The sequence below is a fragment of the Vanacampus margaritifer genome, chromosome 5 (genome assembly GCF_051991255.1).
Source record: "Vanacampus margaritifer isolate UIUO_Vmar chromosome 5, RoL_Vmar_1.0, whole genome shotgun sequence".
Classification (NCBI taxonomy): domain Eukaryota; kingdom Metazoa; phylum Chordata; class Actinopteri; order Syngnathiformes; family Syngnathidae; genus Vanacampus; species Vanacampus margaritifer.
In genome coordinates this window covers 10,871,814-10,885,248 of record NC_135436.1, presented here as the reverse complement: position 1 = coordinate 10,885,248, position 13,435 = coordinate 10,871,814, and the positions used below count along the sequence as shown (strand labels likewise).

General features: G+C 38.3%; 1 protein-coding gene across 1 annotated transcript in view; it reads left to right on the top strand.

Annotated features, from left to right (window-relative positions):
- Positions 1-13,435, top strand: part of LOC144052267 (calsyntenin-2-like) — a 223,643-nt gene that overhangs the window by 207,076 nt on the left and 3,132 nt on the right. Inside the window, exons 13-16 of the mRNA XM_077566194.1 lie at positions 4,865-5,035; positions 6,854-6,999; positions 8,593-8,716; positions 13,161-13,345. Of these exons, the coding sequence (XP_077422320.1) occupies positions 4,865-5,035; positions 6,854-6,999; positions 8,593-8,716; positions 13,161-13,345 (626 nt within the window). The remainder of the gene's footprint in view (positions 1-4,864; positions 5,036-6,853; positions 7,000-8,592; positions 8,717-13,160; positions 13,346-13,435) is intronic.

Sequence of the window (13,435 nt, the reverse complement as noted above, 5' to 3'; positions counted from 1 at the left end):
ATGCTGTATGCTGAAGCTTATTGTGATTAGTTTAGATGATTTTTTCTGTAAATTGACTGACAATAGTTTTGCAGACTTCAGAATTCATTCTGCTGCTCCCATTGTGAGAGTCCTTTCTTCCTCCAAACTTTGGCCTTTCCATCGCGCACATTAATCCTGGTCTCATCAGTCCATAAAACTTTGTTCAAAAACTTTTGTGGCTCATCTCTGTACTTCTTTGAAAAATCCAATCTGGTCCAAAAGTATACAACAAAGGAATTGACATTGTCATTCCAATATTTTTGGAAGGGACCTCTATGCGCTGGGATTGGCTAGCCACCCCTCTAATGTGCACTCTGTCTCTTGCCAAAGTCGCCTGGGATAGGCTCGAATTCAACCATGACCCTAATTGAGATTAGTGGTATAGAAAATTAAGAAAACGTGATTGTTTATGTTGAATTTTAATTGTTCTAAAATCTGCTACAAATCCAATCTGGGGGAAAATATTGTGGCATTACAATGTCTAAACTCAATACACAGCAAATTACATTCAACCACTGTCACTGCGGCCAAATAGTTCAATCTTTGTTTTGTCAAGCCATAAAATCTTTGTCCACAAAGCATTTGGCTTATCTATGTTGACAGCTGCAATTTTTAGTCAAGCTAATAGCTTTTTATTTCAAAGCAAGGCTTACTTTCTTGATTGGCACCTTCTCAGTCCAATACGACGTAAAACTGGCTTGCAGATCATGGCAGACTTGAGCATTAATGTATTCCATGCTGTTCCTGAACATCTTAACCAATTTCCTTGTAAGCTTCCTGTCAAGTTCAGAATAGCATTCAGACTCGTCTGATGCTCGCTGCAGTCCATCCCAAACTGCAAGCGGATGCCTTGAATGCTGCAGGAAACTCTTCAAGCACCATCTGTTCACCAAAGCATATCTTCAATACCAGGAACACACACACAAAGATAAAAGTTTAATTACCCATGAAATACTGTTAGGTGTCTTTGTGCCCCCTGAAAGAATGTACTGTATTATTAGCATTATTTATTTACTGTATTCATTTTATCTGTGCTGGTATTTACTGTTTTGCAATATCAAAATGACTGCCGTAACAATATAATTACAACAACAAAGCTAGTAGTCACCCAAGACTATAGCGTAGTACTGATTGCAGCTGAGGATGAGAGCCAAATCTCTTCAGCAGTAAACTGCAGTTTAAGCGTAATGTCTTGTGTTGAATGCATATCTGCTTGCCTTGCCATTATGTTGAGTCACTCCTGCAGCAGCACTTTACAGGGCTCACCCCTGGGGACACGGGTTAGTCTACATGAGCTCCTCCACTTAGAGTACACCCTCTCACGTACTGATGTGAGACCTGCGCCGACCAGCTCCAAGAATCACTCACCTAAACCATTGAAAAATGAGTATTTAAATCCTCTTGTCCCTGACCACTGTGGCGGGAACATCCCGATTTGGCCTGGCCCAGAGCTAATTAGGAGGAGATAAGAGAGAGGGAGGTCTGAGCCCTCCATTGTGAATAATGCAGTGAAGGAAGCAGAGCAGAAAGGAACATCACTGTAGTGCTTTAGAGGTTGGAGTAGTTGAGCTCTTTTTGCCAGTGAAATAGAACCGGCAGCTGGGGAAAGTGATTAGTTGGAAGCCAAAGAAAGAATCCGTTGGAACGAGAGGGGCAAAGCAGAGAGAATGTGTTGGGGACACACAAGATGAAGTTCCCTAATGAGCAGATCTTGTGTTCTCATGAGACTGAAAGGAAAAATCTTTTTAAGGCCATGCAAAACAATTTCTTTTAGACCCATTTAATCATTCATTGTCCTCTTGGTTGCTCTCCATGTCGTTCATTTACTGCAGACTTGGCGCTGCTTCATTTCACTTTTCCATCTCGGAATTCTTTTCAAGGCTTAGTCTGAGTCTTTTTCTCAAGGCCAGCCAAGGTCCTTAATTCATTTATTAACTCATAATTGTACTCAACATTTAGTCGCCGTTCATACCCTTGCCTCAAAGTCCTTCAGGACAAAGTGACTTCAGCAGTCTCTCGTTATTTCCCTGGGAAGTTTCATGACACTTGCTAACTTTGGGGCCACATTACAAAAAGTTCAAGTGACTCCACAATGATGATCAAACAGCAGTGTTTTATGCCATCTCATCTTCATGGAACACTGAGTACTTGAAATAGGATACAGTAAATTCCCTAGAGTAAATTTTAATCTAAAAAGACTATATTTGGTCCCACTCTAAACAGAGTAAACTTTACATTTAGAAGAGAGTAAGCCCCCCCCCCCCCCCCCAAAAAAACACTCAAGGTTTGAAGAACGATCCCACTACCTTCAGCATGAAAGACTCTACCACTTAAACGATGCGAGATTTGTTAGTTAACATATTGCTAGTGTGTCCAAAAGGAGACCAAAAATTGAGGTATGAAGATTCCACCTGACACCTGCAATATATTTACACAGAATATGAGTAGAAAGGGTTAGTGGTTAGATTGGCTGTCTCCCAACCTGAAGGTTCTGTGATCGTTCCTCAACTGTTGAGTGTTTTTTGAATATTTTACTCTCTATAAATTTTACTCTGTTTAGACTGGGACTGAATAGTAATTTTCAGAGAAAAATTTACTCTACAAAATTTATTGTGTACCTTGTGGTTCAGTCAAACCCTGAATACTCACAATTTTGTGTGTGTGTGGAAGGGGGGGCTGTTCCAATAAAAATAAAAAAATTGAAGGGGGGTGGGTGTTTGTATTTTTCCTTGCTTTGTGGAAAATATATATTGAATGTTTATCAGTTTTATTTTGAAGAATTTTCTGCGATGTATTTCAATGGGCATCAATTATACACAGATTTTCGCTATTTGTGGGCAAGCCAAAGCTCTATCCCTCACAAACGGTACACTATATTTGCAAGAAAATGTATGTCAACAGTTTGAAATTACCAGTTTTTCTGCATAAATTGGTCATGAAATGTGACCTACGATTCTATGTCAACAGAAGACAAACAAGCTTTTCTTCAATACCCCTCAATAGTGTTTTTTACTGATTCAACATGGGGTGGCAAAATCACGTTTGTCTATTGTTATGACTAAAGGAAATTTGATCACATTTTTCTAATAGTTTGGGAAAATCCATGCAATTGCAAAGGGTTCACGTAATTTTTCTTGTAACTCCGTAACCAAACATCACCAAAGAAAACTGATAACTAGCTGAAAACAGGAAAGTAAAGCTTCCTTGAGAAATAATACATCTCACCTCCTTAAATTATCAAGAAGAAAACAACATCGATAAAACTTATACTTGGGTCAAAAATACTGCAGCTCTCTGACACAGGAGGCTAAAGCGAGTGCTAATCCTCAGGCTAGCTATGACACAGGCCTGATAAAAGTTTCGGAGGAGATACGGGGCTTTCACAAAAGACACAAGTCAATAACTGACATTTAAATGTGAGCTTGCCGGTGTTAACCAAGGAATGATGGAAGCAGGGGGGTGAATTAAAAAGACGGGAGACCATGTCCAAAGCATGGAACAGATGCTCAGGATGCTAAAAGTGAGTGACTCTTCAATCAAGAAGGCAGATCCAGATGAGAAAAGCTTATCGTGTGTAACTTTCTGAAGAGGGATGAGGGGGTATCTATGATCAAATTTGTGGAAAAGCTGCTATGAGGGGTTTGGTGATCACCCAGACACTAGATCTGGACACTCACAAAGCACAACAATCACTCATCCTCAGAGCCATGATAATCCAAATTCTTCAGTGCTAAATTCAACGATGAGAATTCAGCAAAGCTTGCGTAAAGAAGAAAGTGTTTTGGGGCAGGAGACCACTTTACTGTATTGTGAGCACGACTACTCTTCAGGAATGTACCTATTCACATAATAGTTAATTTTGACCTTCAAAGATTAGTACATGGAAATCAAATGCAAGCCTCCTCAATGATCCTCAACCAAGGTCAGACACTACTTATATGACGTGAAACACAAAATATTATACAAAGGACACCACATATTAGGAATCAAATACAAAAATAAATAAAAGAATACACACGGACATGTATGATCAGGTTGTATGGTGGTCTCCAAGTGCCCACTTCACAGATCTGTGATCTCCTTAGCCAACTTGAAATCATCCGCCTGTGGCGACCTTTCTGCAAGTCCGTACTTTGAAAGTTTCGGCCTCCTGCATGGACTCCAGCAAATCCGTTTCTTCTTCTGTCATGTCAAGAACTTTGCGCCTCTCGCGCACCACCTCTATTGGCGGTGAATCAAGTCGCCTGAATTCATGCCCACAAAGGTGGTGTTGGATTCAATTTGAAAGTCAGCATTTACAACAAGTGTATTATGACTTTTGCTCACTCATCCCCTATTCTCTGCTTCACCTCTTATGACTCAGCTAAACGTAAACACACACGCACACACACACACAGTTATAAGCTGCTGTGGTAACGAGTCCCCTGAGGCGGTAATCACAGTCTTACTGCTAGTCTAAGTACTTGTATCATGACCCAGCCCTCTTCCTCACGGCCCCCTCCCAAGAGTGGGAAGCAGCTTTACACATTTAACAGCCTCTTAAGACACTGTGTGCGTGTGTGCGTATGCGTGTGTGTGTGTGTGTGTGTGTGTGTGTGTGTGTGTGTGTGTGTGTGTGTGTCACGAGTAATTGGTGTGGACATCTAGGATACGCCGCGTTGCAGTTTGTGCTGTTTGCTGTTCAGAATGTGTATGGACCTCTCACAGGAAAGCCTCAATGCAGCGTGACAGTATCACACCAAAATGTGCAAATAGTCCGGTCATCAAGAATTTGTTCAATTATACAGTAGGTGTTGCTTCACAAGTTCACATGAGCTCAAAAGCTGCGTCTGTGTGTATGTAGACCAAAGAAAAGGAATTCTGGAGGAGATCATTCACAATTTGGACTACTGTGACATCCTGGTGTTGGGTGAAGAGTTGAGGCCTGACCAGGAGTCACTCCAACTGCAGCGCAGCATTCTGCTTGGGAAACATCTGGATGCCACTAATTCCACATCTGGGATGTCCGTATATGGTTAGTTACTATTATAAGGTGCATCAATTGCCCTGAACATGTGTGGGGTGGTTCCGCTAAAATCACAATAAATTTGGATATTGTGGAAAAGTACATTGTTTTTAGTACTCCACTTCATTAAGTAAAACCGATTAATTCAATTCATAGGAATAAACTTTTCAGAAGGGCAATCCCTGCCTATAATTTCTACTTTAAAACTAATTTTGAATGATAGTGAATTTTGGGGTTTTGTTAGCACTAAGCTTTAATTATCAAAAAAATAATAATAATTATCATGAAATATATCACTTTGTGCAGTGAATATGTCCTCTATATGCAATAAAAAATATAAAAAGCACTTTTGTTTTTGTACCCAATTTTCATAAACTGACCTGTGGCATTTTATTGTGGGCAGCCTAAGGCACACTTGTGCATTAACCACATCCTCTATCAACATCTCAATATGCCACACCTCAGCAATGCAAAAACTAAAATCTTGAGTAAGTAATAATTTCTTAAATTTAACCTAAATTTGCTTATTTTGATTTGACAAGTTATTTTTTACTTAAAATGAAATTGTCAGGCAAGATCATTGTGCTTATTTTAAGATACTTATTACTTTATTATCTTATTTGATCAAGCAGTCTTGGCATTGAGTGTTAACAGCCAGTTTTAAGTACTGTGAGGATTCAAACAAGCATTTCTCACATTTTAAGATGACAACTAACCAACATCAAAGGTCCTGAACTGGGGTTTCATGAGTTTTCTTGTTTTAAGATTTTGCATAATCTAGTAGTAAGATAAAAGGGGAAAAAAATGCAAGTATGATAACAGACGAGTGCAATATGGTTCATTTTGTTATATTCACTAAGCTAATTTTTCCGTCTTTCACTACCAGCTCAGTTGTCTAGTGGTAGAGTGCCTACCCTCAGACTTGAAGATTATGGGTTCAATTCCTGGCTGGGTCATGACAAAGAAAATGGGACCTCAGGCTAAGTTATCTGAGCATAAAAAAATACTCTTGTAATTTAAGAAAATAGTTATATTTATTACAGCTTGAAAAAAGTCGACATTACATGTTTTTAGTCTGAAAATACTATTTTCAAGACCCGCAGTGGTTGATATGGGTCCTAGTATTATTTTCTTATTTTTCAAAATTTTACAGGTAAATTTAAGTAAACTTTTCTTGTTCTCTTGACACATAATTTTGCTTATTTCATTTTAATAATTTTTTACTATATTTTTTTCTTCAAATTTCTACAGTCTTTTTTGGAGTGGTGTTTTTGGCAGCCATTTTGATTTTAGTCTTTGTCTTCGTCTTTTGGCTGATAATACTTATTTGTCTTAGTCACATCATAGAGTTAATTATGTTGCAATTTTAGTCAACAAAAACTCACACTTTCAAATATTTTAGAGTTGATATTAATAATGATTCATATTTATTTAATACAATTTTTAATAAATGTCATAATTTTGACAAAATAGTACCACCAAGAAATTAGAATGGCTTTAACTATGAAAGAAGCATATCATCACTAATATGTGATTTTTTTTTTGAATTTTTCCATTTTTGGGATGTCTGCATTCAGTTTCTTCCTAATAACGTAAAATAAAAAATAAAATAAAAAATGGACGTTTTTCACATAGCAGCGACGATATGACAGTTTTTCAGAATTAACGACATGACTGACACCCAGCCTTTACTGAAGTTTTTAAGTATCTTAATATTGGGATTTGATGTTCTAATTTATTGAGATGCACGTATGTGCTCTTTATGCCTTACATTATATTATTATATATAAAGTATTTCCCCTTGTTTATTTTCATGTTTCTCTCCAGGTGTGGACTCCATGGCTAATTATGAAGATGTGATCCGAGAGGTGCGTTTCTACAGCTGGCGACCAGCGCACCTAACAGAGAGAAGGTTTCGTCTCACATGTTCGGAGCTCAATGGACGCTACACCAGCAATGAATTTAACTTGGAGGTCAGTGCAACGACAGCTAGCTTGATCATTAAAAGTAACATGAAGTTAAAAATCGATGACACATTCTGTTAAAATGTGAACAACTCTGCCATAAAGTTACTAATTGGGTTCTGAGGTCGAGTTCCCGCTTTATGCTTTATAGCAGGGTTATCAAACTCATTTTCTCCCCAGGCAATAACAGTGTTAAGGCTGGCCTCGAAGGGGCCGTTGTAAATGTAAACGTGTATAAATGTACCATATCTGTTGCTCATATTATTAATAATTGCCTCAGCCTTTGCATATCATTGATTTCAGAAAAAGAAAAAAAATCTATTAAGAACTATTTTTAAAAAGAGGAGTTTGGAAATATTAACATCAAGCAGATATTCACGTAAAATTAGAGCATTTTCTTTTGTATTGATTCTTTGCTATTGTAGCTATAAAATAAAGAAATCCTAGTATCTTTTGTAAGATGATACAGTCAGTGCAGGAAATATAAGTGAAGAAACATGCTGGCAAGGTGGCAAATTTATTGTGTTTCTATATCTAACCTACTGAGATCGAGTGTGACAGCAGGTAAGAGTCGTAGCAAATAAATTCCACACTCACATTTTCTTGTCATACTAGTTCATCTCATTGTGTACAAACAGGAAATTTGGAACCAATCACCATGTATTTTAGAATATTTGTAATAATAATAATATATTGCATATTTGATTGTTCCAAAAGAAACATAGTGAAATGTTTTTATATTTTAGCAATATATAGTACATGTTTCTTTTGGGCAGCATGGTGGCCAGCAATGGTGTACCAGTGGTTACAAAGTCTGCCTCACAATGGACGGGTCCTCGGTTTGAATCTTGGCTCTCACCACCTGGAGTATATACTGTATGCATTTTGCTTGCCTGGGTTTTCTCCAGCTTCTTCTTTACTTCCTAAAACCATCCATGTTAGGTCAATCGAAGACTCTACATCACAGGTGTGAAACGCAAGGCCCGGGTGCCAGATCTGGCCCGCGACATCATTTTATGTTGCCCGTAAAGGCAAATCATGTGCGTTGACTTCATGGTACTTGCAAATTGTCTTCACTTTTAACAACACTGAGATATGAGATATTGATTTTTTTTTGTTGTTGTTAACAGTCCCTCTTTTAGAATAAAATGGAAAAATGGGTAAACAATTATTTACTGGCTTCTGATTTCAAAATTAGTTACAGTATATCTACATTTGCTGCGTATAAGTGGTAATATAAGGCGATCATACATTTATTGGGCTTCAGTCATAATGGCCCTCCGAGGAACACCATAACTATGATATGGCCCCCGACAAAAATGAGTTTGACAACCCTGACTGTCTTAATTGTCCTAATGTGAGTGTGAACAGTTGGTTGTCTTTACCTTGCGATTGGCTGGTGACCAGTTCAGGGTGTACCTTTTTGGGGTAGACTCAAACACACCCATGACCCTAATGAAGACAAAGAAAGAGGACGGAGTTATTCTTTTTTTTAGCTAGCTAGCTACACGACTCCACAAAGCTATGTGAAGTAATACTGTATCTACTAGGACTATTGTTCTTTTGGCTGGAACCTAAACGATGTATTCTGTCTTTCCACAGGTGAGCATACTCCACAGTTCAGAGGTCAGAGAACATGTCAGTCAGACCGTGGCTCTACCTCAGCACATGCAGTTAGTTCACCGCCCATCCATGATTGATGAACTGTACCCCGAGCATAGCTCAGGTAAGAAAACACATTTGAAATGCTCGGCATGTCATCGTCACCAACTTGTGTATTGTCTTTAGTTCTCATTTTAAATTGTGTTGACTTGAGCTGTCAATTGAATGTATTATTATTATTATTTTTATCGATTTTCATTTTCAGAAACATAAGCCTGCTTGTGTAAAAACGCATCACATATGTGACCCACGGCAAAAGGGTCTGCATGTCGGCAACATTAGTTTTGAGCTAGACACAAAAATAGATCGTTTGGACAAAAATGTCGATTTTGAGATTTCTCCAAAAATAGCATCCTTGAGGTTTCTATTTTCATTTCTCAACAGCACAAAACTTAAGTCGACTTTAGCTCGCCGCGCGTCTCGGAAACCTGCCTCCAAATAACCCGGAGTTCCTCGCCTCTAATGTCACACACAATTACTTTATATAGATGAACATAGCAACCAAAAAAAGTCGAAAAACCCCATAATGTAACCATTTGACACGGAAGTGAACAGAATGGCGCACGTCATAACACGGTATCCTACCTTGGAGCAGAAGCGAATGTCATCATTGATCAGATAATGTGGTTTGTAATCCAAACAGATCATCTTCAATTCCGGGATCTCTCCCTTTAACCCAATACGGCCTAAAGCGAGAGATATGGGAATCAAATGGTAATTATTCTTCATCTATTTAGTTTCAAAGCCATCGGAATATTCAACATCCTCATTGTTGACAAACATATATCTTAAGAATATGTCACTGTCGACTGGTACCAATGGTTCGAAATCCTCAGCTCGCCGTCTTATCATCGTCATTTATTTCATAACTTCATTGAACAAAATTCCAGGACATGCTATGAAGTCCACGTCACCATCACGTGTATATTTTGTTGCATTTCATTGGCTAAGAGATGGAAAATTTGTCAAATAAAACTAAATACGTAATAACGTACCCGCTTTCCCGGCTTTAAAGGTAGAAGAACGATAAAGCGCTCCCGTTTCTAATAGTAGAAACGCAGTAATGTGCTCCCAGCCAAAATAGATTAATGAGTCTATTTCTACCTTTAAACACAACTCAAGCAGCTCACACCAGAGCAGAGTGACAATGAGTTGGGATGAGTATAATTAAAGTTGTGAAGTGCGGTAATGCCTTGTATGTAATGCAGTCTAATGTATTAATTATGTATTGTTTTGATCACTCCTCGATATGTTCAATCATAAGACAGCGTCTATGAAAAATGACACGGCACTTCATCGACGAGTCCCAAATGAACTGTCTGCCCGGGTCACAGAATATCATCAAAAATGTTCACTTATTCTATTTTAAGTGGGATGAAATTAAAATCAAATACCAGCTTTGAAATATGAAACTTGAGGATGAAAAATGATGGTGAGCGTCCTCCCAAAGCGAGTCTCCCCGCCCCAAAATGCACACAGCACAAATGGAGGGACTTGTAAATACAGTACTGTACTGTAGTGTTGTGTTCCTTATGTATTACGCTGGGGAAGGGGTGAGGGGGGTTAACCTGTGTCAAACCATCATCACATTTTCTTTTTTTTTATATACTGAATGACCAAATGCATTTGAAACTTAACATGCATGATAAGTTATCCTAAACTTACTTGTCACAGACCACACTAAATGGCAAATAATATTTTAATATACACAAAATTACTTCAAATTTCCAACTGCGGTAATGTGACCTGATTTAAACAAGAAAATACCACAAGGAGCAAACACTAAAAGAACCAAACATTGTGTGATGATGCCCCAGAAGATGAATTGTAAGCTCAATGTGATCTTCAAAGTTGAGGCTGATTTCATCTGATGAGAGGCCAAACTTCAGAAACCTTTAAAGGGTTAAAATCTCGGACAATGGCCTTACCTGTTATTGGAATTGATTTTCCCGTGATCTTTTAGCAGTTCTTGAAAATGTCAGGTCAACATGTTTTTCCACCCCGTTTTTCTCAAAACTAGGGATTGCAACCTGCCAACATGAAATGTCTGTAACTTTTTTTTAGGTACGTCCATGTATTATATATTATTTTAAAGAGAATCAAGTGTAAAATCCGTATATGATAATATCTAAAAAAAAAAAACAACAACAACATTTTTTAACCCTTTTATTTCAAATTATTTACCCAAACAATACTCACAGTTGTAATATACTAAAAAGAGCAAGCAAAGAGTGCAAACAATTGAATTGAGTTTTTTATTTATTAATTTTTTTCCAAACCACTGCACTGCAGTAAAATTATCCTGTGAAGTTATTTTTTGCTGTTTTTCCACACAGTTAACATAGTGAAGTCTGTTGGACTTTCTACTTCCTTGTCAGACTCTTCATCAGACTGCGACTCTCATGCAGGGGAAAGTGGAGAGGCGCATCCAAGTGCTCTTAAGTCAAGAGAACATGGCGAGACATTGGTCTTGTGCTGTCACATGAGGTTTAATTATTCATCAGACCCCAATGGATTCTACTTAGCACTGCAGATATCAGAGTGCTACTGTATGTGTGTGCGTGTGTGTGTGTGTGTGTGTGCATGCTTGTGTGTGAATGTTTCAAAGGGAAGAGGGACAGAAAAGAAGGTCAGACAGAGGGCCAAAGTGGGCAGTCAGTTATTGGTAACAGAACTGTACTATATGAATAAAATGGTATAGATGTTAGTAATTTGTACAGTAAATGAAGCATTTTCCCTTCAAATTGCAGCCTTTGTAATCTGAAAATTGCTTTCTAATACATAATGATTTGTATTCAGTTACAGTAATTTCTGGACAACAAGGCACACCTCACTATAAGCCGCGCTAGCTGAATTTGGGGAATAATCGAGTTTGTTACACATATAAGCCGCACCCGACTGTAAGCCGCAGGTGTTTTTAATGTTAGCGCACCGGGTTCCCGCTACTTCTTTTCCATAATGAGGGCGCAAATTGTCTCGCTGTCGTTCTGTCTCTACTACTGTATTTGGGCTCACTTGCTTTGTTTTGCTCTGCCTGACGCTCCCGTGCTTTCTTTCTAGTGCGCGCCATTGTGATCTGACGGACAAGCCGCACCCTTTGAGCTGCAGGGTCGAATGCAAGTGAAAAAAGTAGCAGCTTGTATGTAGTCCAGAAATGACTGTAGTTGTTCAGCCCAAATGCAAATTTGGGCAAAGTATGTCTATTCATGCAAAAATGTTTTTGCTACTTGCCTTAAAGAGGCTGCATGAAGTATGGCGCCTTGAAAGTCATTAGTTTTAGGGTGGGATTCTCAATAAAATCAAATAAATGATCATCTGAGAAGTGCCTGGCTCCTAATAAACACACACAGCAGCAGCAGGATAGAGGCCAGATTCATAAATGGCTCTTTCAGAAGGATAAAGATCAGAACATGAGAAATAAACATTTCAGATCATGAAGCGACCTCCATGTGGTGTTGTTGTTGTTGTGAGAACGTTACTAAAGAGAATTTATGCTCCATTTTTGCAGCTGTGGGCTGCATAGCAACCAGAGTTAAATGAACACAGTATATCTTGATTGTAGTCTGGTGAAAAATGGCTTTGGCCTATGATAGAAATATAATTAACTTTACACAGTCTTATGAGCTTTTTGCATTTAAAATTTTAGTGAAGGGGTCCAAACTTTTCCCACTAAACTTTTATTTAGCCACCAACTAGAACTAATATATTGGTTTGCTCAGATCTCTTCTGTGTAGGCAGCATGGGTTCAACTGCTACTCAGTGACAATGTGAATACGAGAATGGATAGTTGTCTCTTTCTATACGATATTTGACCTTGAAATGACTGGCAAGCAGGCGATGTGGTCCACCTTTCGCTCAGGCTCCAGCTCCATGTGACCCTCAACAAAATAATGGATGGAAATTTGTTATATTGAAGGGAAAAAAAGCCTGAATCCCAGCTTTCTATGTCTGTACAAGACAAGGCTAATGCAATTTTTTTGTCTACAAGCACACCACAGTTTTGGGGAAAAAAAGCCCCTAAAAAACCCTTTAAAAAAAAAGCCTTAAGTTAAATCCCAGCCCTTTAAAAAAAGAGAAAGGAAAAAAGGCCTTTAAAAAAGCCTACAAAAATAAAGAAAGGACAAAAAAAGGCTTTAAAAAAGCCTACAAAAATAAATAAAGAAAAAGACAAAGAAAAAAAACTAAATCCCAGCCCTTTAAAAACAAACTTTTTTTAAGCACAAAAAAAGCCTTTAAAGGAAAAGAAAAAAAGCCTAAATCCCAGTCCTTTAAAAAAAGTAACAAAAAATGCCCCCAAAAAGGCTTTTAAAAAGTTTTTCAAAAATAAAAAAATTAATAAAACCAAAATAGCCTTTAAAAAAAGTCTAAACATAAATTAAAAAAAAAAAAAGCCCCCCAAAAAGTCCCAGCTTTTTGTTTACTGAGGGGTTCTTATGGACAAGTTTACACTGCTAAATTGGATTTTATTCTGACTCTCCAATTGTGTTTGCCATCTATCTCATTGCCAGGGATGCCGAGTGCAGCCACGGTGGTCATTGTGATGTGCATCGCCGCCCTGGTGGTGGTGGTGGTGTTAGGCATCTACCGTATCCATCTCAGCCACCAGCAGGAAGTTAAGATGTCTGAGACCAGCAAAGAGGAAGACGGGACATGGGACAACTCGGGCCTCTCCATCACCGTCAACCCCATGGAGGTAAGTGAAGGGGAGAAAAATGACAGCCGGTAAAGTTTGGATCTAAATACACTGAATAGGGATGGCTTTAAAATGAAATGAAAATGTGGA